Source organism: Borostomias antarcticus (assembly GCF_949987555.1).
Source record: "Borostomias antarcticus genome assembly, chromosome: 14".
Lineage (NCBI taxonomy): Eukaryota > Metazoa > Chordata > Actinopteri > Stomiiformes > Stomiidae > Borostomias > Borostomias antarcticus.
In genome coordinates this window covers 16,108,401-16,134,011 of record NC_140247.1, presented here as the reverse complement: position 1 = coordinate 16,134,011, position 25,611 = coordinate 16,108,401, and the positions used below count along the sequence as shown (strand labels likewise).

The window sequence follows — 25,611 nt, the reverse complement described above, 5'->3', positions numbered from 1 at the left end:
TAACATCTTATAAAGTCAAAAAGAGATATACAATGAGACAGAGTCAGTTTCTTACCTGAGCAGACAACACCAGCATCCTCGCCATTACCACAATTATGTGTTCCAAATCCCCTGTGCGAGCACTGCGTCAGAGAGCTCTGATTTCCAGAACATGTGACATCATCCATCCAGATCTGTCCATCACCCTGACCAAACTGGGCATTTCCTGGGGCACTTTGAGCACTTCCACAGCCCAGCTGTCTACACACCACACTGGCATCATCCATGTCCCAGTAATCATCACACACTGATCCCCACTGAGAGTTGTGATACACCTCAACTCTACCAGAGCAACGGCCATTCCCATTGACCAGCCTAATGGGCTCAAAGTCTTGGGTAAACAAACAATAACAAAGTCAAGGTTATGCATATGATATGTTGACCTACTGATACAGTCCACATAAAGATAGTGTAATATAAGGACTTTATGTAACCATCTCTAGCGGTAACGCCCTACAGGTACATCTCAGAAAATTAGAATATTGTGGAAAGTTCATTTTCCATAATTTAATTTTAAAAATTAAACTTTCATATATTATATTCATTACACGTGAAATATTTCAAGGCTGATTGCCTCCATGCCACGCTCCACATTGATGCAGTAATTTGTGCAAAAGGAGCCTTGACCAAGTATTGAGTGTATAAATGAACATACTGTACAATCACAAAGATTAAATCAAAAAAGGCTTGAAATATTTCACTTTGTGTAATGGATCTAGAATACATGAACGTTTCACTGTTTGAATTAAATTACAGAAAAATAATGGACTTTTTCAAAATATTCTACTTTTTTGGAATTCACCTGTAAAGTCACAAAGAATGATAATGATGAGACGGAGTCAGTTTATTACCTGAGCAGACAACACCAGCATCCTTGCGATGACCACAATTATGTTTTCCAAATCCCCTGTGTGGGCACTGTGTCAGAGAGCTCTCATTTCCAGAACATGTAACATTATTCAGCCAGATCTCTCCACCGCCCGGACCAAACTGGGCATTTCCTGGGGCACTTAAAGCACTTCCACAGCCCAGCTCTCTACACACCACACTGGCTTCTTTCATGTCCCAGCCACCATCACACACTGTTCCCCACTGAGAGTTGTAATACACCTCAACTGTACCAGAGCAACGACCATTCCCATTGACCAGCCTGACAAGCTCTGAGTCTTGAGTAAAAAGACAATAGCAAAGTCAAGATTATGTATATGATATACCAACAGTCCATATACTGTAAGGATAGTGTAATATATGGACTTTGCATAACCATCTATAGTGGTAACACCTTCAAAGTCAAAAAAGGTGATACAGTACAATGAGACAGATTCAGTTTGTTACCTGAGCAGACGACACCAGCATCCTCGCCATGACGACAATTATGTGATCCAAATCCCCCATGTGAGCACTGTGTCAGATAGCTCTCATTTCCAGAGCATGCAACATCACCCAGCCAGATCTGTCCACCACCCGGACCAAACTGGGCATTTCCTGGGGCATTTTTAGCACTTCCACAGCCCAGCTCTCTACAGACCACACTGGCATCATCCATGTCCCAGTCATCATCACACACTGTTCCCCACTGAGAGTTGTAATACACCTCAACTCTACCAGAGCAACGACCATTCCCATTGACCAGCCTGACGAGCTCTGAGTCTTGAGTAAAAAGACAATAGCAAAGACATGGTTCTATTTCATGGAGCTCCAGCCCATAGGGCAAGCTCCTTATTGGCTTAACCAATCGTAGCTAGCTACATTGACTGAAGAAAAAAACATACACACACCTGCCACCAAACAAGTCTGGTGCACCACTATTCAATTCAATTCAATAGCCTTTATTTATACTCTAAAAGTGGGTTGAGCCCGCATAACTGCTCCTAGAAACTTTAAGCTTGAGTTCGACTGGGAAGAAAGAGGATGACTAGCCAGTGACACACCGTGGAGCGAGTGTCATCAGCCGGCGTTACCTAGTCCGCCTGAGAGATTCTGCGGTTGCGGTGCCCTCAATAGCGATGTGGGACCTCCACTCTGCTTCCACTGCATGAGGCTGCAGCACACCAGGGCGGGTCTGGTGCCGTCTCCTGACTGCCAGACCTGCCCGGCAAAGCCTCTCCAGAGGCACACATCTTCGACTGCCTGCCGCCGCCGGGGAACAAAGACCCTGCACCCGCGGAGGGCGGCTCAGACGGGGGAGAAGATGTTGGCATTCCGCCTCAGCAGCCGGCGCTGATGCTGTCCCTACCTCTGTCTTCTTTTTCTTCTTCTTCATCTTGCAGGTTAGGTGTTATGTCCTCTCCCCCCCAGGCTCGGGGCTATCCTTTTACCACTCCGAGCCTGGGTGAGGGGTCACCCGGGCTATATCCGGGCACACCTCCTGGAGTCATCGTCATCAAAACCGTCAGGCCATGCATTCCATTGGGTGTCCGGTATATCGGACAGTCCTGGATGACATGGTCTGTGGTGTGTTTTTCGGCGCCACAATTGCACGCTGCACAGGATGCCAAGGCCCATCTGTGCATTGATAAGTGGAAGCGTCCGACGCCAGTCCGGAGGTGATTAAGCCTCACCCACACCAGTCTGTGTAAGTCCATCCCGGGAGGGGAAGGACCGGCGGCCGGGATGAAATCACGGAGTCTGGAGGTGTTTACCTCTCACTCCGCACGCCAGATGTAGTCTGCCCAGTCACAAAAGGGTGTCTCAAATTGAGATGCCAGGAAAACTCAGCTGTTGCAGTGAGCCTGTCGTGGAGTAGGTGGTTAAGCTCCACGGAAAGTTGTCCACAGGAGTGGGATGCAGGCATCCTGTCACGATGCGCAAGGCTTCATTGATAGGCGGGTCGATGAGGCAGGTGTGAGCGCTGTGACACCAGACGGGTGAGCAATATTCACTGGTCGAGTATACCAGGGCTAGGGCTGCCGTACGCAGTGTTTTTGCACCGGCGACCCAGCCTGATCGGACCAGTCACCTCATCAATGCCACACAAGCTGTTAACTTCTTGCACAGTGATTCGAGGGGTCAGCAGAACGTGAGCGACCTGTCCAATGTTACGCCGAGCTGTATGGCAGGAGTGTTCCGTCAGTGCACTCGGAGCTCACGTTTGGCTTCCTTGTTGTTAAGGTGGAAGGCCGCCAACACCGTCTTTGCCTCGCTGAGCTTCAATCTCCATTTCCAGAGGTATGCCGCTAGTGTCTGCATGTCCTTGCTCAGTGTCTCCTCCACGGCCTGCCAGTCTCCAGCTGAGTACACCAGCGCAAGGTCATCTGCGTAGGCATACTTCCTGGAGACTGTGGTCGGCAGGTCGTAGGTGTAGATGTTATGAAGGAGGGGGGCCAGGACAGATCCCTGGGGGATTCCATTCTTAAGGCGTCGCAACCTGCTTCCTGCAGGTTGCGACGTTGCAACCTGCAACCTGCTGTCCGCTACCGGTGGTGAGGGTGAAGCTGCATTTTCAGACAAGCTTCATGATCATGCTGACCGCTTCATGATCATGCTGACCATGTGCCTGTCTGGCAGCAGGCGGAGCAGCTTCCAGGTGAGGCCGCGCTGCCATACGGTGTCGTAGGCAGCCGTCAGTTCTATAAAGACGGCTCCGGCCTTCTTTTTAGCCGAAAAGTTGTCCTCGATGTCTTGAGTCATCAAAGTGACTTGATCTACGGTCGATCTCCCACGTCGGAACCCGGCCTGCTCCTGTGGGAGCAGCGGGTTGATGATTGGCTCAACGCGGGCGTAGATGAGACGCTCAAGTATCTTGAAGGAGATAGATAACATAGAGATGGAGTGGTAACTCTTGGGGTCCCCTTCAGGCTTGTTCGTCTCAGGGATCGCGACAACTAGGGCTCTTCTCCAGATTTTGGGGATCTTGAGTTGGCGCAGTGAATGGATATTATAGCTCATTCATTGCAGAAGTGTTTGAATGACAAATGTTAGAGAGTGGGCGTGTGGGCATTACCGCGCCACACTCGGAATATGGTTAATCGGATATAATAGTTTTATTATTCCCCAGGGTGGGAATTTTGGATTTTCATAGCAGCAAGGTATTGTAGATAGATACAATAAGGTACAAGATATCACAGTATACTGAAATGCAGGCCTAGGCCTACTAGAGTTCATGAACATTGAACGTTGCAGCACTCACGAAAGTAATGCAAATATGTACTGTATGTAATCAATTACATACAGATGGAGAAAAAAGATGCGTTTATTAATGTCCGGATATAATTGGCAATAATGAGTGATCTTTACTCTTGGCGACTATGTCAATTTTGTATGGATCCACACCTCCGATCAAACTTATTACTTTACGAATAAGGTCTGATGTTGCGTTCCATTTGTATCGGAGCTTGGGATTTGGTGCCCGGGACGGCGGCACATCCCAGTTGAATAAGTTCCAGAAACAAAACGCAAAACCCCACTTTCACCCAATCTTTGTAGTTCTAGACAAGTTAGCTATTGTTAGCAATACTGTTATTTTGCGCATATGACTTAACAGACATCACGTCTTGACATCAGTTACTGAGATAGATAGGCTCTGTAGATATGTTTGTAATAATTAAATTACATCCAGATGGAGAGAAAACATTGTTTGTATAGCACCTTACATACAGATAAATTCAGCTCAACGTGCTTCACAACAGAGCATTTCAATTAAAGAATGTGAAATTTAATGATGCCATGATCAGGCTTGTCTTTATTTGTAAACTATAGTAGAAATACACTGTGAGCCCAGCCTGCTTAATCTGCTCAAAGACGCCACCTGGCGGTGGTGCATCACTAAAATGAAATAACACCCATCTGAAATCCCACAAGATTTCCAACGGGATTTCCCTGTGAAATACTGCGATGTCGAAATGCCGCGGGATGGATAATTTCTAGCTACTCTCAACTGTATGGTGCGGTCGTGTAGCTCCGCTTATGCCAATCAGAAGCTTGCCCTGTGAGGCGGAGCTCCACGAAATAGAACAACGGTTACGTATTGTAACCCTAGTTCTATGAGTGGAGCGAAGCCCAGAGGGCAGACTTTTCTGAACCCCAGTCTACTCGCTGAAAGTTTCGGCTACGAGCAGTTAAGCGGGCTCGGCCCCCTTTTATAGTGGTGGTGTTATCGTGGTGCACCGAACCTGTTTGGTTGCAGGGGCGTGTATAGTTTTTTTCTTCAGTCAATGTAGCTAGCGAGGTTTGTAGCAGTGAAGCTGGTTAAGCCAATAAGGAGCCCTGTGGGGCTTCGCTCCACTCATAGAACTAGGGTTACAATACGTAACTGTCAGTATGCATATGATATACAGTATCAACCTACTCATACAGTCAATATAAGGATAGTGTAATATAAGGACTTTGTGTAACCATCTCTAGTGTTAACACCTTATTAGGTCACAAGGAATGACAATGATGAGACAGAGTCAGTTTCTTACCTGAGCAGACAACACCAGCATCCTTGCGATGACCACAATTATGTTTTCCAAATCCCCTGTGTGAGCACTGTGTCAGAGAGCTCTCATTTCCGGAACATGTAACATCATCCATCCAGATCTGTCCACCACCCGGACCAAACTGGGCATTTCCTGGGGCACTTTGAGCATTTCCACAGCCCAGCTCTCTACACACCACACTGGCATCATCCATGTCCCAGTCATCATCACACACTGTTCCCCACTGAGAGTTGTAATACACCTCAACTCTACCAGAGCAACGGCCAGTCCCATTGGCCAGCCTGACTGGGTCTTGGGTAAAAAGACAATAGGAGAGTCAATGTTATGCATATGATATAGCAGCCTACTCATACAGTCCATATGAGGAAAGTGTAATATAAGGACTTCGTGCAACCAAGAGAGAAACAATTATGAGAGTCAGTTTCTTACCAGAGCAGACGACACCAGCATCTTCTTCATGACGACAATTATGTGATAGAAATCTGATGTGTGGGCACTGTGTCAGAGAGATCTCATTTCCCGAACATGCAACATCGTCCATCCAGATCTGTCCATCACCCTGACCAAACTGGGCTCTTCCTGGGGCCCTTTGAGCACTTCCACAGCCCAGCTGTCTACACACCACACTGGCATCATCCATGTCCCAGTCGTCATCACACACTGTTCCCCACTGAGAGTTGTAATGCAACTCAACTCTACCAGAGCAACGACCAGTCCCATTGACCAGCCTCACTGCAGGTTGGTCTAAGGTAAACCAACAATAAGAATGTCAGAGTTATGCATATGATAAAGCAGCCTTTTCATATAGTTGTTATAAGGATAGTGTAAAATAATAACGTTGTGTAACGATTGCAGTAACACCTACAGTAATAAAGTCACAAAGACGATTCCATAGACAGAGACAGTTTCTTACCAGAGCACACAACACCAGCATCTTTGTCATGACTACAATTATGCGATCCAAATCCACTGTGTGAGCACTGTGTCAGAGAGATCTCATTTCCAGAACATGAAACATCATCCAGCCAGATCTGTCCATCACCCTGACCAAAATGGGCATTTCCTGGGGCACTTTGAGCACTTCCACAGCCCAGCTGTCTACACACCACACTGGCATCATCCATGTCCCAGTCATCATCACACACTGTTCCCCACTGTCCTTCATATAAGACCACAACTCTACCAGAGCAATGACCATTCCCGTTGACAAGCCTGACTTCAGGTATCTGTAGATCTTAGGTAAAAAGATCATAGAAAAGTCAAGATTATGCATATGATATAGCAGCCTAATGATAGAGTCAACATAAGGATAGCATAATATAAAGTCTTTGTGTGCATCCCTCCTGTGTTACAGCCCTCCCACTCTGCCTACCTCTAGCAAAGTGGTGGCAGTGGGTGGAACTGGGAGGGTCGTTAGCACTGATGGGGAGCACCTGTGCACTCTGCCCACCTGCTCCCTGACCTTCATTCGGGGAGAACCCCTCTCTGGGAGCACATCCCATTTTTCAGTTCAATTTCAGCTCATTTATTTGGTTAGTAAATATTTTTTTTTTTTTCTAAGTTGCCTTTGTTTGGTCTCCTTGTTTGTCATGACCCATGTTCGTGACAAGTGTTAACACCTTAAAGTCACAAGGAGAGATATAATGATAAAACAGTTTCTTACCTGAGCAGACAACACCAGCATCCTCGCCATGGTGACAATCATGCATTCCAAACCCCCTGTGTGAGCACTGTGTCAGAGAGTTCTCATTCCCAGAACATGCAACATCATCCATCCAGATCCTTCCATCACCCTGACCAAACTGTGAATATCCTGGGGCACTTTGAACATTTCCACAGCCAAGTTCTCTACACACCACTCTGGCATCATTTATGTCCCAGTCATCATCACACACTGTTCCCCAGTGGCCTTCATAGAAGACCTCAACTCTACCAGAGCAACGACCATTCCCATTGACCAGCCTGACTATAGGTAGGTCTTGGGTAAAGAGACAATAGGAAAGTCAAGGTTATGCATATGATATAGCAGCCAACTCATCCAAGGATAGTGTAATATAAGGACTTTGTGTATACAGTAGTGTTAACACATTATTGCGTCAAAAAAGTGATACAATGATAAGTCGGTCAGTTTCTTACCAGAGCAGACAACACCAGCATCCGTGTGATGACCACAATTATGTATTCCAAATCCACTGTGTGAGCACTCTGTCAGAGAGCTCTCATTTCCAGAACATGCAACATCAACCAGGATGATCTCTCCACCACCCTGACCAAACTGGGCATTTCCTGGAGCACTTTGAACACTTCCACAGCCCAGTTCTCTACATACCACACTGGCATCATCCATGTTCCAGTCATGATCACACACTGATCCCCACTGTCCTTCATAGAAGACCTCAACTCTACCAGAGCAACGACCAGTCCCATTGACCAGCCTGACTGCAGGTAGATCTTGTGTAAAAACACAATAGGAAAGTCAAGGTTATGCATGACATAGCCGCCTATTCATACAGTCTACAGTATACAATATAACGATAGTTTAATATAAGGACTTTGGGTAACCATCTCTAGTGTTAACACATTATTAAGCCATAAAGGGAGATAGAATGATAAAACAGAGTCAGTTTCTTACCAGAGCAGACAACACCAGCCTCCTCGCCATGATCACAATTATGTGTTCCAAATCCCCTGTGGGAGCACTGTGTCAGAGATCTCTCATTTCCAGAACATGCAACATCATCCAGAAGGATCCTTCCATCACCCTGACCAAACTGGGCATTTCCTGGGGCCCTTTGAGCACTTCCACAGCCCAGCTGTCTACACACCACACTGGCATCATCCATGTCCCACTCATCATCACACACTGTTCCCCACTGTCCTTCATATAAGACCTCAACTCTACCAGAGCAACGACCAGTTCCGTTGACCAGCATGACTACAGGTACCTGTAGATCTTGGGTAAAAAGACAATAGTTAAGTCAAGGTTATGCATGATATAGCAACCTGCTCATGCAGTCTATATACTGTATATAAGGATAGTGTAATACAAGGACTTTGGGTAACCATATCTAGTGTCAACACAGTATGAAGTCACAAAGAGGTAGATTGATAAAACAGTCAGTTTCTTACCAGAACAGACAACACCAGCATCCTTGCGATGATCACAATTATGTTTTCCAAATCCCCTGTGTGAGCACTGTGTAAGAGAGCTCTCATCCCCAGAGCATGTAACATTATCCAGCCAGATCTGTCCATCACCGTGACCAAAATGGGCATTTCCTGGGGCACTTTGAGCACCTCCACAGCCCAGCTGTCTACACACCACACTGGCATCATCCGTGTCCCAGTTATCATCACACACTGTTCCCCACTGAGAGTTGTAATACACCTCAACTCTACCAGAGCAATGACCAGTCCCATTGACCAGCCTGACTGATTCTGGATCTTGGGTAAAGACCAATAGGAAAGTCAAGGTTATGCATACTGTTGCAGCCTGCACATACAGTCTATAATAAGGATAGTGCAATATATATTAAACAGACTTTGTCTAATTGTATCTCCAACTGCAACATAATTTCCCCTGTTTTACAAGCACAGTAACTGGGGATAATGTCTTTATTTGACTAGTGGCGGTGGTAGCTTAATAGGCTAAAAGTGATTCCACAGAATGTTGTTCAGATAAATCCTAAAACATCCCTGCATTGTAGGCTATTTTAATTTCTGTCATAATTAAGTTAATTACTGTGTAGCCTAATTTTGGTAAAATTGTATAATCTTATCTATTCGTCTTTTTATGTAAGCACATTATTTGAAAGGTGCTAGGCTATATCCTAAATTATGAAAAATGGTAGGCATGACAGTCGATTAGACAATGACTAACAGGGAATGATGGCACATCCAATTGTGGTCTCAAAATCATGTCCGGAGTAGCCTAGTCAATGCAAATTAATTTGCCATCAACTTCAATGGATAGGATAAATAAGGAAATATGTCAAACTCAGCACGAGATTAGATTGGCATCAAATAGGTGATGTGTGATGTCATTTTGTTGTAGGCTGAAAAGAATCACTGCCTTTTGGTTCTGAGTTCTAAATGCCTATGGGAAGAATGAATGGGATTCATAAAAATGTTGACTCCCAGACTCCTAGTATGTTTCGTTATATAGGTTAAAATGCATACTTGAAAATGGGCATTGTGAATTTTTATGCCTAGTGCTATACTAAACATTTTTGAAACTGGATGTCTTTCTGATGTCTGCCTTGTTTAATGGACTAGCTTTGAAAATGCATGTGTAATTCCAATTTATTGTATCTGAATCTGTCAATGGATTTTTTTTTTTTTACAATGATAAGAGTTACAATGATAAGACAGAGCACGTTTCATACCAGAGCAGACAACACCAGCATCCTCGCCATGACCACAATCATGTATTCCAAATCCCCTGTGTGAGCACTGTGTCACAGAGCTCTCATTTCCAGAACATATAACATCATCCATCCAGATCTGTCCACCACCCTGACCAAACAGGGCATTTCCTGGGGCCCTTTGAGCACTTCCACAGCCCAGCTCTCTACACACCACACTGGCATCATCCATGTCCCAGTTATCATCACACACTGTTCCCCACAGAGAGTTGTAATACAGCTCAACTCTACCAGAGCAACGACCCTTCCCATTGACCAGCCTGACTACGGATAGGTCTTGGGTAAAAATACAATAAGAGAGAAAATGTTATGCATATGATATACTGTAGCAGCCTACTCATCCAGTTTATATGAGGATAGTGTAATGTAATGTAACCATCTCCAGTGGTAACACCTTATGTAGTCTCAAAGAGCGATACAATGATAAAATAGTCAGTTTCCTACCAGAGCAGACAACACCAGCATCCATGCGATGACTACAATTATGTTTTCCAAATCCCCTGTGTGAGCACTGTGTCAGAGAGCTTTCATTTCCAGAACATGGAACAAAGTCCAGCCAGATCTGTCCATCACCCTGACCAAACAGGGCATTTCTTGGGGCACTTTGAGCACTTCCACAGCCCAGCTCTCTGCACACCACACTGGCATCATCCATGTCCCAGCCATCATCACACACTGTTCCCCACTGAGAGTTGTAATACACCTCCACTCTACCAGAACAACGGCCAGTCCCATTGATGAGTCTGACTGGGCCTGGGTCTTGGGTAAAAATACAATAGGAAAGTCAAGGTTATGCATATGATATACATTAGCAGCCTACTAATATAGTCCATACGAGGATAGTGCAATATACAGTAAGGGCTTTGTGTAACCATAAGAGATAAGGATGAGCCAGAATCAGTTACTTACCAGAGCAGACAACACCAGCATCCTCGCCATGTTGACAATTATTTTTTCCAAATCCCCTGTGTGAGCACTGTGTCAGAGAGCTCTCATTTCCAGAACATATAACATCATCCATCCAGATCTGTCCACCACCCTGACCAAACTGGGCATTTCCTGGGGCATTTTGAGCACTTCCACAGCCCAGCTGTCTACACACCACACTGGCATCATTCATGCCCCAGTCATCATCACACACTGTTCCCCACTGAGAGTTGTAATACACCTCAACTCTACCAGAGCAACGGCCAGTCCCATTGACTAGCCTGACTGAGCCTTGAGTAAAAAGACAATAGGAAAGTCAAGGTTATGCATATGGGTAATACTTTAGAATAACTAGCCCTTATGAATAGATAATAGATTCTCCACAACCTGTTAGTTAATGAGTTATTATTGATGTGTTAAACACAAGTCAACCCTCTGAGGTTCGTGTAGAATTTTTTTCAGCTTTGTGATTTTGGTGTTGTCTGATACTTATCTAAATTTCATCAACTTAACACACACTTACTCCAAAGTGGTTAATATTTTTATCTGAAGGCAGGGGTGAAAATTAACTTTTTGGCTCACGGTGAGTCCCCTGCCAAGGGGACTGTAGATGAAAAAATCTACCAGCCAAGTATATATATTTTTTCAGATAGCCTTCCGAAATCTAGTCGCCAATTGGAAATTTTACCTGCATTTGGCTGGTGGCAGGTGTTAATTTTCAGCCCTGTTTGAAGGACAATGACAGCTACATTTATATGCCATCAATATTTTGGTCAGTATCATATTCAGCTTGTAAATAGATCTACAAACACAACAGTTATAAAGACATTTTTTTCTGCTCGCACAAATGTTGTAAAAACACACCCTAAACAATAGTGTTAAATTAGTTTATCAAAATAAAAGTTGTTCATCAAAGTCTTGGTTATGTAATGTTGTCAAAATTATTTAAAATATTTTAGAACTAAATCTAGAAAAAAGGGGTGTAGTCACAACAGTTCCCAAATTTAGCAGGCTAATTAGCAGGCAATCAGAATATGAAATATAGCTGCAAGCAGCAATGTGGGGGCGAAGCAGGAAGCCCGACCTGCGCATCAAAGGCAACAAGTGAAACACACCATAGTCGCATTCGAATCCCTACCGCAGTTTTGAAAATCAGGCATACGGCTCAGAATAAACGCACTTCCATCTTTGACAGGTTAGTGGCACTAGAGAGTATGAGGTGTCGACATAGACTTGGTGACAGAGGTCACGGGACTGACTCCGATGAGTCTGCCTAATGTGGTTATGATGTACATTAAAACGTTACTGAGATATGACCACACTTCCTGTTTGGCGGCTTAAAAGCCGAATTCAATTAGCTGTAACGGGCGAATGCTTTTGAAAATCCAAAATCCCTGTAAGACCTTTGTACACATTGGTCTAGAGAATGTGCGTAGCCAGACTAATGTAGATTGGTCAACATTTCTAGGAGGAGATACAAGTGTTTAACACAAAATACAAAATGGCGGGAAATCCAATTGGCGGAAAATTACATGATAGGGTGCAATGAACTCAGCATGAGCCAGGGATTCCAACGGTCACACGGGTCAAAAATTGTGTGTCTAAACGCACTTCCAAATTTGACACAGTGGTGGCGCTAAAGGGTTCGAGCTGTCGTGATGACACTTGCTGAAAGGGGGGGAGTGTGCCAAAGGTGACTTTGATACATTAACAAACATCCAACACATCATTAATAACTCAAATGAGTTTGTGAATGATTTATTCACTATTCATAAGGGATAGTTATTCTAAAGTGTTACCATGACAACTATACAATGATAAGACAGCCAGTTTCTTACCTGAGCAGACAACACCAGCCTCCTTGCGATGACCACAATTATGTTTTCCAAATCCCCTGTGTGAGCAGTGTGTCAGATGGCTCTCATTTCCAGAACATGCAACATCATCCAGCCAGATATTTGCACCACCCTGACCAAACTGGGCTTTTCCTGGGGCACTTTGAGCACTTCCACAGCCCAGCTGTCTACACACCACACTGGCATCATCCATGTCCCAGTCATCATCACACACTGTTCCCCACTGAGCGTTGTAATACACCTCAACTCTACCAGAGCAACGACCAGTCCCATTGACCAGTCTGACAACTGGTAGATCTTGGTTAAAAAGACAATAGTAAAGTCAAGGTTATGCATACGCTCTGCCTACTCATACAGTCCATATAAGGATACTGGTTAACACTTTATATTAAGCCCCACTTATTAAACATTAGTTAATAGGTAATAAGGTCCTCATAAGATGCTTATAAATATTAATATTTGTCAGGACATTTATAGTCATTTTTACAGACACATTTATTGTTAGATTATAAGACATTTATAAGAAACTAGTAAAACACGATTTTTTTTTTAAAGGTGCCGTAGACAACTTTTCATTTTGCGATGATCAGAATGTGCCTATGTTCCGTCTCATATTAGCTACATTGATGGCTTACACATGTAGATTGTGTGGCGGTCCGGGGGGAGCAGAGGCAGCGTTTCCGCTGGTAAGGTTTTGCCGTGGCGCACTGCCACGGCAAGATCCTTGCCGCCACACCAAACATTTGATACAAAAAAACAATAATACAAATTAGGCTATATATATAAAAGTCTTAAATTAAAAATCTTAAACATTCTAAATATTTCTGCCTAAATGCGCTTTCAAAACCACTGTCGCGCCCACATTAGGACTATTTATTTTCAATAAGACTAAGAGCCTATAGGCCGCGTGCTCTATGCCGCTCCATGCTGCTCCTTTCTGAGGTGATCGGAACACTGCGCGTGAAGGGATTTTTTCTTCAGTGAGCAGCATGAGGTTACAACGAAAGATAGGTAGGCTATTGACGCTCAAATATTACCATAGTGTTAACCAGTGTTTGAATTGGGCCAAACACTGGTGCCTGGCGGGGACTGCCCGCTGTTCCGACGTGCCATTGATCCAACGTCTCACTAGTCCGAAGCTTGTTCACGGATCGTCAGACATCCCATTGTTCCGACGGCTCAAGAGTCCGACCGACAATGGGATGTTTCGGACTGGTGAGACGTCGGACTAGTGGGATGTCTGAAAAGTGGTATGGCACCAGTGCTGCCACCTAGGCCTACTCCTCAAAATGCATAGCCTACTATCTAAAATACATTTATGTTAGTAATCTAAGTGCCGTTATAGCTACAGTTAGACGTGCCGACAGCTCCTGCCCATCTCAAACACGTTGGTAAAGCCTTTGGTTTTATAATTCCCTGATGACAACTAGCGGATCCTATAACCTTATATATCAATACAATTTTCCAGATGGGCATACGACAATTTATGAAGAGGAAGAGAGAGGAGAATGATGAGACCAGTCAGGTAGGCTAGGTTATTGAGGAGGAAGAGAGAGGAGAATGATGAGACCAGTCAGGTAAGCTAGGTTATTGCCGGCTAGCCATGATTCACATCAGGGGGATTCAGGAACAAGGCAAGCTACCTGTAGGCTAACAGTTTTTCCCGCTTCCCAGGGACCAGTCAGCCCTTCAAGCGAGCGTTGTCAAGGAGACATAAGTTGGTTCTGCAACTTTCGTGTGTCAGGCGCAGTGCTGCCTGATGGATTGTGCGACCGTCTTTTTGGATGTCTGAACTAACACTAGCTTGCATTAATGTTCCTCCAGCCACCTAAAATGTGCCAATCAAAATAACAGAAAAATCAACAAATTATTTAGGCATGTTTAAAGACTAGCTTACCTTTTTAGGCCATCTTTATAGACCTACTCTTCAGTTATTTATTTTTTTAGGCAGAGGCAGGGATTGTGGTAGGAGAAGACAGGACTGTGCAAGGGAGGAAGGGTGGAACAAGGGAGGAAGAAGGGTGGTCTCCTTTTTTTCACACACCACCACACCAAGAGATCAGTTACACAGGAAACACTGGCAGAGGAGCGTGGTTGTGGAGGCGAGGACCGTGGAACCATAACAGTAATGGTATGTTTAATCAAAAAAGCTGTGTGTGTAATCTTTAACCTTTATTTAACCTGATAAAAGCATTGAGATCATCTCTTTTACAATACTGACCTGGCCTAGAAGGCAGCAAAGTTAAAGGGGTAGTGTGCTTTTTGGACATTTAGTCCTATACAATAGGATCAAATCAAATTATTACAATCTACACAGCAGAAGAGAAACATACTAAAATCATGACTATATCTACGCATTTTGGCAAGAACAGCTCGTGGTAAGGACCCCTGACATTTTCTGTTTAAAACTGGAGAAAGAAATGAGGGAAACCAGTTTGAGATCAGTCTGTAGGTCATTCCAAAACTAAGGGCCAAAATAAAAGACTCCTTTTTCCAGCCTCAGCGAACAAACTCAACCAAGACACCATCAATGGTGTCAATGGAATTGCAGAATTATTGGGTACAAACATTGCTTGGGTTTTGTTACTGTTCAAGAGTCAAAGACAGCATGCTGCAGAGCGATAAAATTGGATTGCAAGTTCAGCAGCCTCAAGAGAAGGAGCAGAAGAATACAAGACTATCAACAGCATGCAGATACATTGAATGTGTCAACTGATCACAGATGTTATTCACATAATAAAAAGAGCAACTGCCCAAAATAGAGCCCTGGGGAACTCCCTTTTCCAACATGACAGACACAGTGGGGCTTAATATAAAGTGGCAATGGATACTGTAATATAAGGACTTTGTGTAACCAACTCTAGTGATAACAACTTATAAAGTCACAAAGTCACCCTTTTGAACTAAAAAAATGAAATAATCTTGAACAAAGAGGAAAACTGATAAAACAGTTTCTTACCAGAGCAGACAACACCAGCATCCTTGTGATGACCACAATTATGTTTTCCAAATCCCCTGTGTGAGCACTGTGTCAGAGAGCTCTCATTTCCAGAACATGTAACATCATCCATCCAGATCGGTCCACCACCCTGACCAAAATGCGCACTTCCTGGGGCACTTTGAACACTTCCACAGCCCAGCTCTCTACACACCACAGTGGCATCATCCATGTCCCAGTCATCATCACACACTGTTCCCCACTGAGAGTTGTAATAAACCTCAACTCTACCAGAGCAACGACCAGTCCCGTTGATCAGCCTGAGTGGGTCTGGGTCTTGGGTAAAAAGACAATAGGAAAGTCAAGGTTCTATTTTGTGTAGCTCTGCCCCATAGGGGGCTCGCTCCTAGGGGTTTACCCCCATTACCAAGGAAACGTTGACTAAAGAAAAGACTTGAATGCATCTGTCAGCCAATCAGGTGCCTGAATAAGTCTGTCGCAAATGGCACTCTTGAAGAGAAGATAGAAGAAGCAAGAAGAGCAAGAATGAAGAGAACAGGCAAGACACCCGCTCTGGAAGTGCTTCTGAGAGCTCAGTGCCGCTGCAGATCCCTGAACCCAGTGAAGGACCGCCATGAGTTCTGCTTTGTCTGTTTGTGGCCCCAGCATGCTCAGGATGGGTTGCAAGAACCGCCCATGTGAGAGTGTGGCCTTTATGAAGACGACAGGGAGGAGAAGGAGTATGAGGTGCATTCCACAAGGGCAGTGGCGACTTCGGTCACCCTCTTGAAAGGGGTCAGTGTAAAGGAGATCTGTGTGGCAGCGTCCTGGACGTCACTGTTGCCTTTTATCCACTACTATCTCTTGGATATCCCATCAGGGCACAGCTTCCAGGAGCAGGTGACGGGACAAGTAGGGAATGGTGATGGACAGGATGAGTGCTGGCTCTGTTTATATCTGTTTCCAACTGGTGGACCCCTTGTCTGTACGTTCTTACTGATATTGTATGACTTTTTGGGTGGTAGCTTGCTGTCTTATGTAGACTTAATATTGCCTTTGGGTTACGGTGCCTAACCATCGTCCTGTCTAGCTTCTATCTCTGCGAGTCTTTTGGCCTGCCCCCTTTTCTGGATTCAGCGGTTGCCTGTGCCCCTCGTCTATACATTCTCGGTTGAAATTGTGTGACTTTTTTGCGTGATCTCTTATGGTTTTCTTGAGACTTGCTCGATGGCGCTAGTGGGCATTTAGGTTACGATGCGTAAAAGTTCTCCTGCTTAGATTCTATCTGGGCTTGCCCCCGGATTATGGGTGCAGCGGTTGTGTAGACTCCTCATTTGTGCATTCTTGGTTGAGATTGTGCAGACGTTTGGGTGGTCCTTCACGGTCTTAATTGACTTGTTTGATGGATATAGTTGGACTTGGGTTACGGTGCGGAACCATCGTCCAGCCTATCTTAGATTATCTATCCCAGCATATCTCTTAACCTCATCCTCAGTGTTCTGGGTGAGGTGGGTGGGCTATGGTCCTCATGGCATTCCATTGTCCATGTTTATATAGTACATAGGGCCTCGTTCACTCCGCCTAAACCACTAGGAGCGAAGCCCCCTAGGGGGCAGAGTTTCACGACATAGAAAAAGGGTTATTTATTGCAACCCAAGTTCTGTGAGTGGAGTGAAAGTGCAATACTGTAGGTCTATGGGCCCTGCGGACCCTCTGTCTTGCTGAAATATGTTATTTTGGGTAACTGAGTGGTGACAGATGCATTCAAGTTTTTTTCTTCAGTTAACGTTGCCTTGGCAATGGGGATACACCACTAGGAGTAAAGCCCCCTACGGGGTTTTCGCTCCACTCAAAGAACTTGGGTCACAATAGGTAACCTTCGTTATGCGTATGATATAGCAGTGTACTCATACGGTTATAGTCCATATAAGCATAGTGCAATGTAAGGACTTTGAAACCAAGAGAGATAAAATAAGACAGTCAGATTCTTACCAGAGCAGACAACACCAGCATCTTCATCATGACCACAATTATGTGTTCCAAATTCCCTGAGTGAGCACTGTGTCAGAGAGATCTCATTTCCAGAGCATGAAACATCGTCCAGCCAGATCCGTCCATCACCCTGACCAAACTGGGCATTCCCTGGGGCACTTTGAGCACTTCCACAGCCCAGCTCTCTGCACACCACACTGGCATCATCCATGTCCCAGTCATCATCACACACTGTTCCCCACTGTCCTTCATGGAAGACCTCCACTCTACCAGAGCAACGACCAGTCCCGTTGACCAGCCTGGCCTGGTCACTGACTGTCAGGCAGGTCAGAGAAGGGAAGTTATTAATTGTTTTAACAATGAAAGATCAATAGTAGCTTCATAAAATCATCCTGATCTCACGGCTTAGATTCTGTTTTGCTACACGATTCATGATCTGTGTAGAAAATCAAAATATGTTGTAAGCTTGGGAGAGAAGGATGGTTTTAGGAGGCTAGATCAATAGATGTACCATCTGAAAATTAACAGGACGTTTCAGAAATAAATCAAAATGTGCATTACATTCAGATGTTCAGTGGACTGAATTTAATGTTTGCTTTGGACTTGAAAGACATGTCAATAAATCTACAGTAAATTTAGAGAGTGTTACTGACCTCCAGGTAAGGGCACATTCAGAAGAATTGAGACTATTGGAGAAAATGAAAAATAAGTGACGAAACCAGTCAGATTGAGAGGAAATATCTGCCAGTGCATGTATGCACTAAAACAGTTTTTCAGTTCTGACAAAACTACTAGGTTATTTGAGAATAAGTGGGAACCGCTTATACTGTAGTGATCAGGGTTACAGTATTCAACCGCTTGATATGGATCAAAAAGCTTGGGACAGAATGATTCCTATACAAATGCCGTTTAAATAATTTGCTAGTAATCAAGGAGTTCGCTAACAGTGTTCATTTTGGGTCTTTTCATACATGGCGATATCTGGAAAAAATATAAACTATGATAACATTTCCAATGATGGCACACTTTGGCACAATCCCAATACCCCCCCTTAACCCTAGCCCCTAGTTTTGGAGTGCCCATAAGTCTCATCATTCCTTACAAGGAGCCCATCAATGGTTAGGTGCAGGGACGTTTCAATTACTATCATTCCAGGGGGCGTTCAATAGTTAAAAGGGTCTTTGGAATCATGAAGACAAGATGGAGGTCTACCCTTTTCAGAGCCTGGGAGGTTACGCCTACATTTGCACCGCTCGTCATTGCATCATGTGCCTTTTTGCATAATGCAGATGTGGCACAGGACATGCTTGACCCACACCCTCCACGTGAGGCCCTTGCACAAAACGAGAGGTCAGGGAATGCCACAAGAGACAGACTTGCTGCCCTGCTCACTGGTCATGTGCCAGCCCCACAGTAGGGATACTGCCTGAACTCTACCTGTAAATAGTTCTAGATCTTCTTGATATTTTGCCTGGAAGAACAAAAATAACTCACTAATGTTTCACTTTTACACAGTTTGACATGCTGGATTTTCTTGTGTGATTCATTTGATGCCGTTTTCTTCGTATTTTTACACTGGTATATTGTTCAATAAAACTTGTTGTAAAACATTTTGTCCCCTGAATTTAAATATTAATACGTTTGTATCAGGAATGTTATTTATTATACAGTATTATGACAACAGTGCATCTAGGAGAATCTCAATCAGTTTAGTATACAAAAGCTGCACTTGAAGTTAAGTTCTTTATGACAAAAATATAAAAATGGTTTTATATAAAATATATACTTAAATAAGGTTATATACATATTCTATATGTAAATGGAACAGCCTCAAATGGCCTGCAGGCTCAGCATGAACACACCTATAAACATCTCACAATCTGCAAGAATATTGCACATCTGACAACTGACCAGAGTAGTGAAAAATGTTATGGTTTGTCTGGCATTTTGTCAACGTTTCTAAAAAATGCCAAGGAACCTTTCAGTTTGGGCCTGGCTTTCATCATGCTGCTTCTACTCCTTCAATTACTCCTGCTTCAGGAATTGCAGTACAGGATTCTTCTCTTTTTCTTGGGGGATGGGGATGTGGGCTCAGGTGCCAGCCTGGAAAGAACTGTTGGAGCGGAGGCATTTGAGGTAGTGATAGGTAGGTAGGTAGGTAGGTAGGTAGGTAGATAGGTAGGTAGGTAGGTAGGTAGGTAGGTAGGTAGGTAGGTAGGTAGGTAGGTAGGTAGGGGTAGGTAGGTAGGTAGGTAGGTAGGTAGGTAGGTGGGTGGGTAGGTGGGTAGGTAGGGTAGGTAGGTGGGTGGGTGGGTGGTTAGGTAGGTGTTTCTGTACAAAAAGCCTCACAAACACCCTTAAAATACAGCCTGTACAAAAAACCTCACAAACACCCTTAAAATACATAAATACAGTATACTGTATGTAGCTGAACAGCGCCAAGCCATGTAGGCAACTTCTCTGTAACTATTTGTGCACTCTACTGTTAATCATGTATCTCTTATGAAGTATTTAGCCCATGTTTACTGCTCTGTATATGTTCTTAGCCAATAGACAAACATTTTGCATTTTAACACTCTACACTCAGAGATGGGCAAAAATACATCAAAATGTATTTTGATACAAAATACAAAATACCCTTAAAATAAATGTATCAAAATAAAATACAACATACTGGTGCCAGAAAATGTATCAAAATACAATTCATGTATTTTGTATTTAAAATATAGGAAATGCTTGTTTTTCTTTTTTCTCTCAATTTGGTATAGTATTCAGGTTTGGGCTATATGATATACACAAAGCTCTGGTGAACCCCACAAAAAGGGAGAACAGTCACAGAATGTCAGTGTAACTAAGCAAAGCTATTAAAAGACAACAGCTTGATTGATTGTGTATACATATTTTTATTAATGGGAGAGCTGATGTTTTTCCATAATTTCAGGTAGTTTGTCTCTTAAAGTGGCCAGCTGATTCAAACTGTCATACATAGAATTCCAACGTGTTGGGCATGTTTCAACTGTGCTTTTGTCACTTCTGACAGGAGCTCTGTCGTCCTAGACAGCATGCTAGCGTTATTAGCATGTTAGCATTGATCGCTAGCTTTGTTAAACACTGGCTATGCTGTACACTAGCCTAGACAGCATGCCAGCGTCATCAGCATGTTAGCATCGATCACTAGTTTGAGATTAGAATTTACTTTGACAGACAATCCGTTGAATTTGAAGATCTGAAGTCGTGAGCAGCATGGCACTGGTAGTGTGGGTCAATTTGCGTCCACGTGAGCATGCCTGTCAAGTCTGAGAGCTGCGCAGTTCACTGTCCACCAACGGTCTAGGTAGTTAAACAGCAGCAAGATAGCTAGCTAGTTAATGTAGTCTATTTCGTTTCTGGTTGTAAGGAAGAAGACTCAGATCCGTCGATGCCAGTTTCAATACTTTTATTGATTCTCTGGCATCAAAAATCACACTGCAGTTGTGATGAGTTCACTCGTCAATGGTCTAGGATGAACTAACTTAACACAGCGCATCGCTCTTGGTTATACAAAAAGAGGTGTTACCCAAAATTGTCCTGTTCTTCGTTACCTTGTCTAAAGTTAGACAGTTTAATGTCTCAGTTAAAGGACAATGCTCGTTTTTGACAACCTGGACCTTATTTACGACATATTATAAGACGTTTGACTCACCAAGATCACTTTGGTGTAGTTCGGAGGCATGTAGAAGAAATTTAAAATCCAGCGCGAGCCAAGTTTATCCATGTAATGTCGGTGGTCGGGGCACCGAATGCAGTTTCTAAAAATCTATTTTCTGCCGCAAAACGGTTGTTTTCATCAATCTGTCTATCATGTGGTTTTTCCACATGCCTCTGTAATATGATCTTTAGAAACGTCTTTCGAAACGAAATAGCTTTCTCACTTGCTCCAGCACGCATGCGCACAGCGTGCTGGAGCAAGTGAGAAAGCTATTTCGTTTGGAAAGACGTTTCTAAAGATCATATTACAGAGGCATGTGGAAAAACCACCACAGGCCTATGCTCTTTGTAAGCACAACTAGCGATTCATGAAGACAGATTGATGAAAACAACTGTTTCGCGGCAGAAAATAGATATTTAGAATCTGCATTCTAAGTGCCCCGACCACCGACATTACATGGATGTACTGGCTCGCGCTGGATTTTAAATTTCTTCTACATGCCTCCGAATTACACCAAAGTGATCTCGGTGAGTTAAACGTGTTATAATATGTCGTAAATAAGGTCCAGGTTGTCAAAAACAGAGCATTGTCCTTTAAACAGATCCTATATGCCATGTCTGTGTGACGGTGTGTGTGTTGTGAGTTGCCTTTGAAATTCAACGCTCTGCTGTGAGACAACTAATCCTATAATCAGAAACTTGACGCCTAGTGAATATATAGATTTCACTAAAAGCCACTAAATGTCATATAGGTGGCAATAGTGAATATATGGATTTTACTAAAAGCCACTAAATGTCATATAGGTGGCAATAGTGAATATATGGATTTTACTAAAAGGCACTTACTGTCATATAGTTTAGATAAGAAGCACTTAGTAAATATATAGGTGGTGACAGTCTGCCACAGCAACACACACTGGAAAATCCCCAGTGTCCTGTCTTAAAGACAACCTACAGTAGGCCTGTCTGTAGTTTTCCATCCCTCCAGTATGTGTGTGCATTTGAAATTCACTATATAACTTGTGATTATACTGGTCAAAATATACTACATTAACTTCTTCACTGTCTACAGTCTTTGGAGCCCTGCGCTCAAATTTTTTCAATTGAAAAAAAGGGGGGAAAAGCCTAGGGACATGTGCCTTAAAACATTATTTATTGTTACATCCAATATTATAAGAATATGTATTATTTTTGTTTTTTATTCGTGGAGAAAGTATTTTGAGTATTTTAAATACAAAATTACTCCACTCTTACCCCAATATTTTGTTACAAATTACATTTGATTTTTTATCGGCCTTATCAAATACAAATTACAAAATACTCCAAAGTAATTGAAATACGTATTTCAAATACAAGTAATAGAAATACTGCCCATCCCTGCCTATACTGTTAAAAGTCAACACCATCAAAGTGTTCATATTGTGATATAAACAATTTTACAAGTGTTACGTTTTAACACTCAGAAGTGTTCACCCCCAACACTTTAAGGCCCTAATCTACTAAGATCCCAAGAGCGCAGCGTTGCGTTGGCAGTCCTTCAGATGGCACGTTTAGTTGGAATGCGTTATGCAGGTGATCGATCAAGGATAATTGCATGAATGACAACAGGTGCAAAAGTGTGACGACAGCCCTATTTAAATGAGGGGTTTTGCTTGTTGTATCCAACATTTGCACCATGGAAGAGGAGCAGCGAAAACGCAAAAAGCAAATTAGTAGTAGACTTTGTAACCTTATGGACTATATATTAAATTAATAAATATTTTCCAAAGTTAACTATAAGCCTGCCATATCCAAAGTCGCCATCTCGCAACTTGAAAAAAGCACAGTTCCTCACAATGAAGGAATTAGTATCTGCCCTTTAAAGGTATTAAATAGCAAACACAAGCACTGAAATTGCTTTCAGGGTTGATACTGTCACTGAGCATGTGCTACAATTATGTATTTGCATTTTCTCCTCATATATTTTGCATGCTAAGGTAGGCATGCCCCTTATCACATATTCATTTCAGCCTAAAGTACTAATTGGATAGAGCGTGCAAATTTGCACACTTGAAGGACACAATACTCCATGCACACTGTTCATAGATCACCTTGCACATTTATTTGCGGGTATTAAGGCAACTGCACACATTTTTATACGTGCAAACTTTAGTAGATAAGGCCCTAAAAGTTTAAATGTCTTAAAACTCCAAAAAGTGTTACTTTAACTCGTACACTTAATGTTAGTTGATTTTAACTCCCAGTAAAATTCACTATTGAGAATTCGCTGTCTATTCCGCTGTACTTTTCCCACTGCTACTGTACCTTTTCCACTGCTGAAACCCCAAATTCCCCCCACAGGGATTATTTAAGTATATCTTATCTTATCTCATCATGTTTTAGAAGTAACTATTAAGTAGTGATCGACTATTTTGTAAATACTTGTCCAAAGTGATCCAAAAGATAAGAAAACAGTAACATAACATTTTAGTTTATAACATTTTAGAAACTCACCTATTATCAAACAGGTGATATCTCTCAGCATCTTGATCTTTGTAACAGACTGACTTTGCAGACAGATTAATGTGTGATAGAGCAGTTTCAGATAAAGCCTAAAACAAATATCCACTTCATTACGCAAACTAGACTTCGAGCCGCAGTGTACCCTGTGACAGAGACAAAGTTGTGCATCACAGTCAAACTAACTAACTGGTTACAGTGTGGTTTGTCATCAGCAACATAGAGAGACAGAAACACTAGCCTGGTCTTAGAGCACTATGACGCTAATTACTCCGTCCTGACCACCTGGTCCTGTGTTCTGCTGGACTGGAGGAGCTGCTCTCACTCTGTCCTGTCCAGCACAGCTTCAGTAGCAATAGAGGCTGTGAATTCAGTAGTTATATTAAGAAGTACTCTCTGATCATGAACAGATATGTGGGTGTAGAGTACTCTATATAACCTACTACAGCAGTGTGCATAGTATAGAGGCTGTAATATAATGTACAAAAGTCCAAATGATTGACGTACAGTAGGCTGGAATAACATGGCCGGTCTCTATCATGAAGAGTAGAGAAACATTGACACGTGAAGAACTAAATGATCATATGTCTGTAATCAGCAACGGTTGCATATAGAGAGCATCATGTAACACATTACAAGTTACTACAAGTGTACAGAAATTAACGATCCCTTTAATCCAATGCATAGAAACAATGTGTCAACCCTGCTCAGCATACAGTATAGTAGGTTTGGCTACACTATGAACACATGCACAAAATGTAAGTGACAATGGCATAAAACATATTTTCTTACCATTAATTCCTGTAGTGGAAAATAAATATTTACAAATACTGTAATAGAGAATCAGACATGGTCCAAGTACTATTTGAAATCATTTAATGTAGAGAATATTTTATTTTAGTCATACATTTATTTAGTCATTCATTTTTTTGTTATGAAATGGATAAATGTGTGATAGGTATAAGAATGAAACAATATTAAAATAAGGCAATTAAGGAGCAATGAGACATGAGCAACAAAACAATTGTGACCACCACTGGAGGTTTGGTCCTGATGTCTGCAGTGCACAAAATGTGATAGAGGGCAAAATATGTTTTTGCTTTTTCCTGTTTTTCTTTTTTTCATATTATGAAAATTGAAGTTGCAAATCAATCACCACTCAATATAACCAACAACAGTTTTAGGGTCACTACATTTGTCAAATGGTGTTCATTCCAAATCCATGTCCTGTGAGAAGTGTGAACAGCTCTGAATCTTTGAAGCCCTTTTTCTCTGAGACTGTTTTCTCTGAGACTCATTGTTTTGTTTATTTCACAGGTTTGCTCTTCATGTACAGCCAATTTGGGAAACACTGAAGGTGCTAATGCTAATGTTAGTTCTGATTAGATTCCCTTCCACTCTATTTTGTTATGTCTTTGTAGTGTGTGTGTGTGTGTGTGTGTGTGTGCATGCTTTATAGTTATACTGTACGTCTGTCATTGTGCCATTGTGCGTGTTTGTGCGACAGACTGACAGAGGGAAGGATATTTCCCTGGCAAATAAATACTAGCCTTGATTATAGACAGCACCTCCAGTCGAAATAAACTTCCCGTGCCCCTGGTAGAACTGGCCGAGAAGGATAAGTGTATCAGGGAAGTGCTAGTCTGAAGACTAGTCTGTCAAGCTCCTCCTGGAAACCACCAAAGGGGGCTGGGGGGTGATACACAACAGAAATGGAGAGCTTGATTGGATAAGTGACAGTGACAGCATGAAATTCAAAGGAGGGTTGAGAAAACTGTGGAACAGAGAAGAGAGAGTATTTCCATTTTGTGTCTGTTTCTGTGTCTGTA

At 42.9% G+C, this 25,611-nt stretch overlaps 1 protein-coding gene across 4 annotated transcripts in view; it reads right to left on the bottom strand.

The window, feature by feature from the left end:
- LOC311317997 (scavenger receptor cysteine-rich domain-containing protein DMBT1-like) overlaps positions 1-23,910 on the bottom strand; it is a 43,863-nt gene extending 19,953 nt beyond the window's left edge. The window contains exons 1-18 of one of the 4 annotated variants that reach the window (XM_084449163.1): positions 23,777-23,910; positions 18,250-18,282; positions 17,597-17,911; positions 15,626-15,940; positions 12,649-12,963; positions 10,793-11,101; positions 10,328-10,642; positions 9,845-10,159; positions 8,589-8,903; positions 8,092-8,412; positions 7,596-7,910; positions 7,123-7,437; positions 6,373-6,693; positions 5,889-6,203; positions 5,442-5,750; positions 1,375-1,689; positions 891-1,205; positions 56-370 (exon numbers count right to left, since the gene is read on the bottom strand). In XM_084449163.1, coding sequence (XP_084305289.1) covers positions 56-370; positions 891-1,205; positions 1,375-1,689; positions 5,442-5,750; positions 5,889-6,203; positions 6,373-6,693; positions 7,123-7,437; positions 7,596-7,910; positions 8,092-8,412; positions 8,589-8,903; positions 9,845-10,159; positions 10,328-10,642; positions 10,793-11,101; positions 12,649-12,963; positions 15,626-15,940; positions 17,597-17,911; positions 18,250-18,282; positions 23,777-23,807 — 5,104 coding nt within the window. In that variant the 5' untranslated portion in view covers positions 23,808-23,910. Of the gene's footprint in view, positions 1-55; positions 371-890; positions 1,206-1,374; positions 1,690-5,441; positions 5,751-5,888; positions 6,204-6,372; positions 6,694-7,122; positions 7,438-7,595; positions 7,911-8,091; positions 8,413-8,588; positions 8,904-9,844; positions 10,160-10,327; positions 10,643-10,792; positions 11,102-12,648; positions 12,964-13,301; positions 14,834-15,625; positions 15,941-17,596; positions 17,912-18,249; positions 18,283-23,776 lie in introns of those variants that run through there. The other 3 variants (XM_084449161.1, XM_084449162.1, XM_084449164.1) reach the window with 3 other exon arrangements.
- Positions 23,911-25,611: the final 1,701 nt, after the last annotated feature.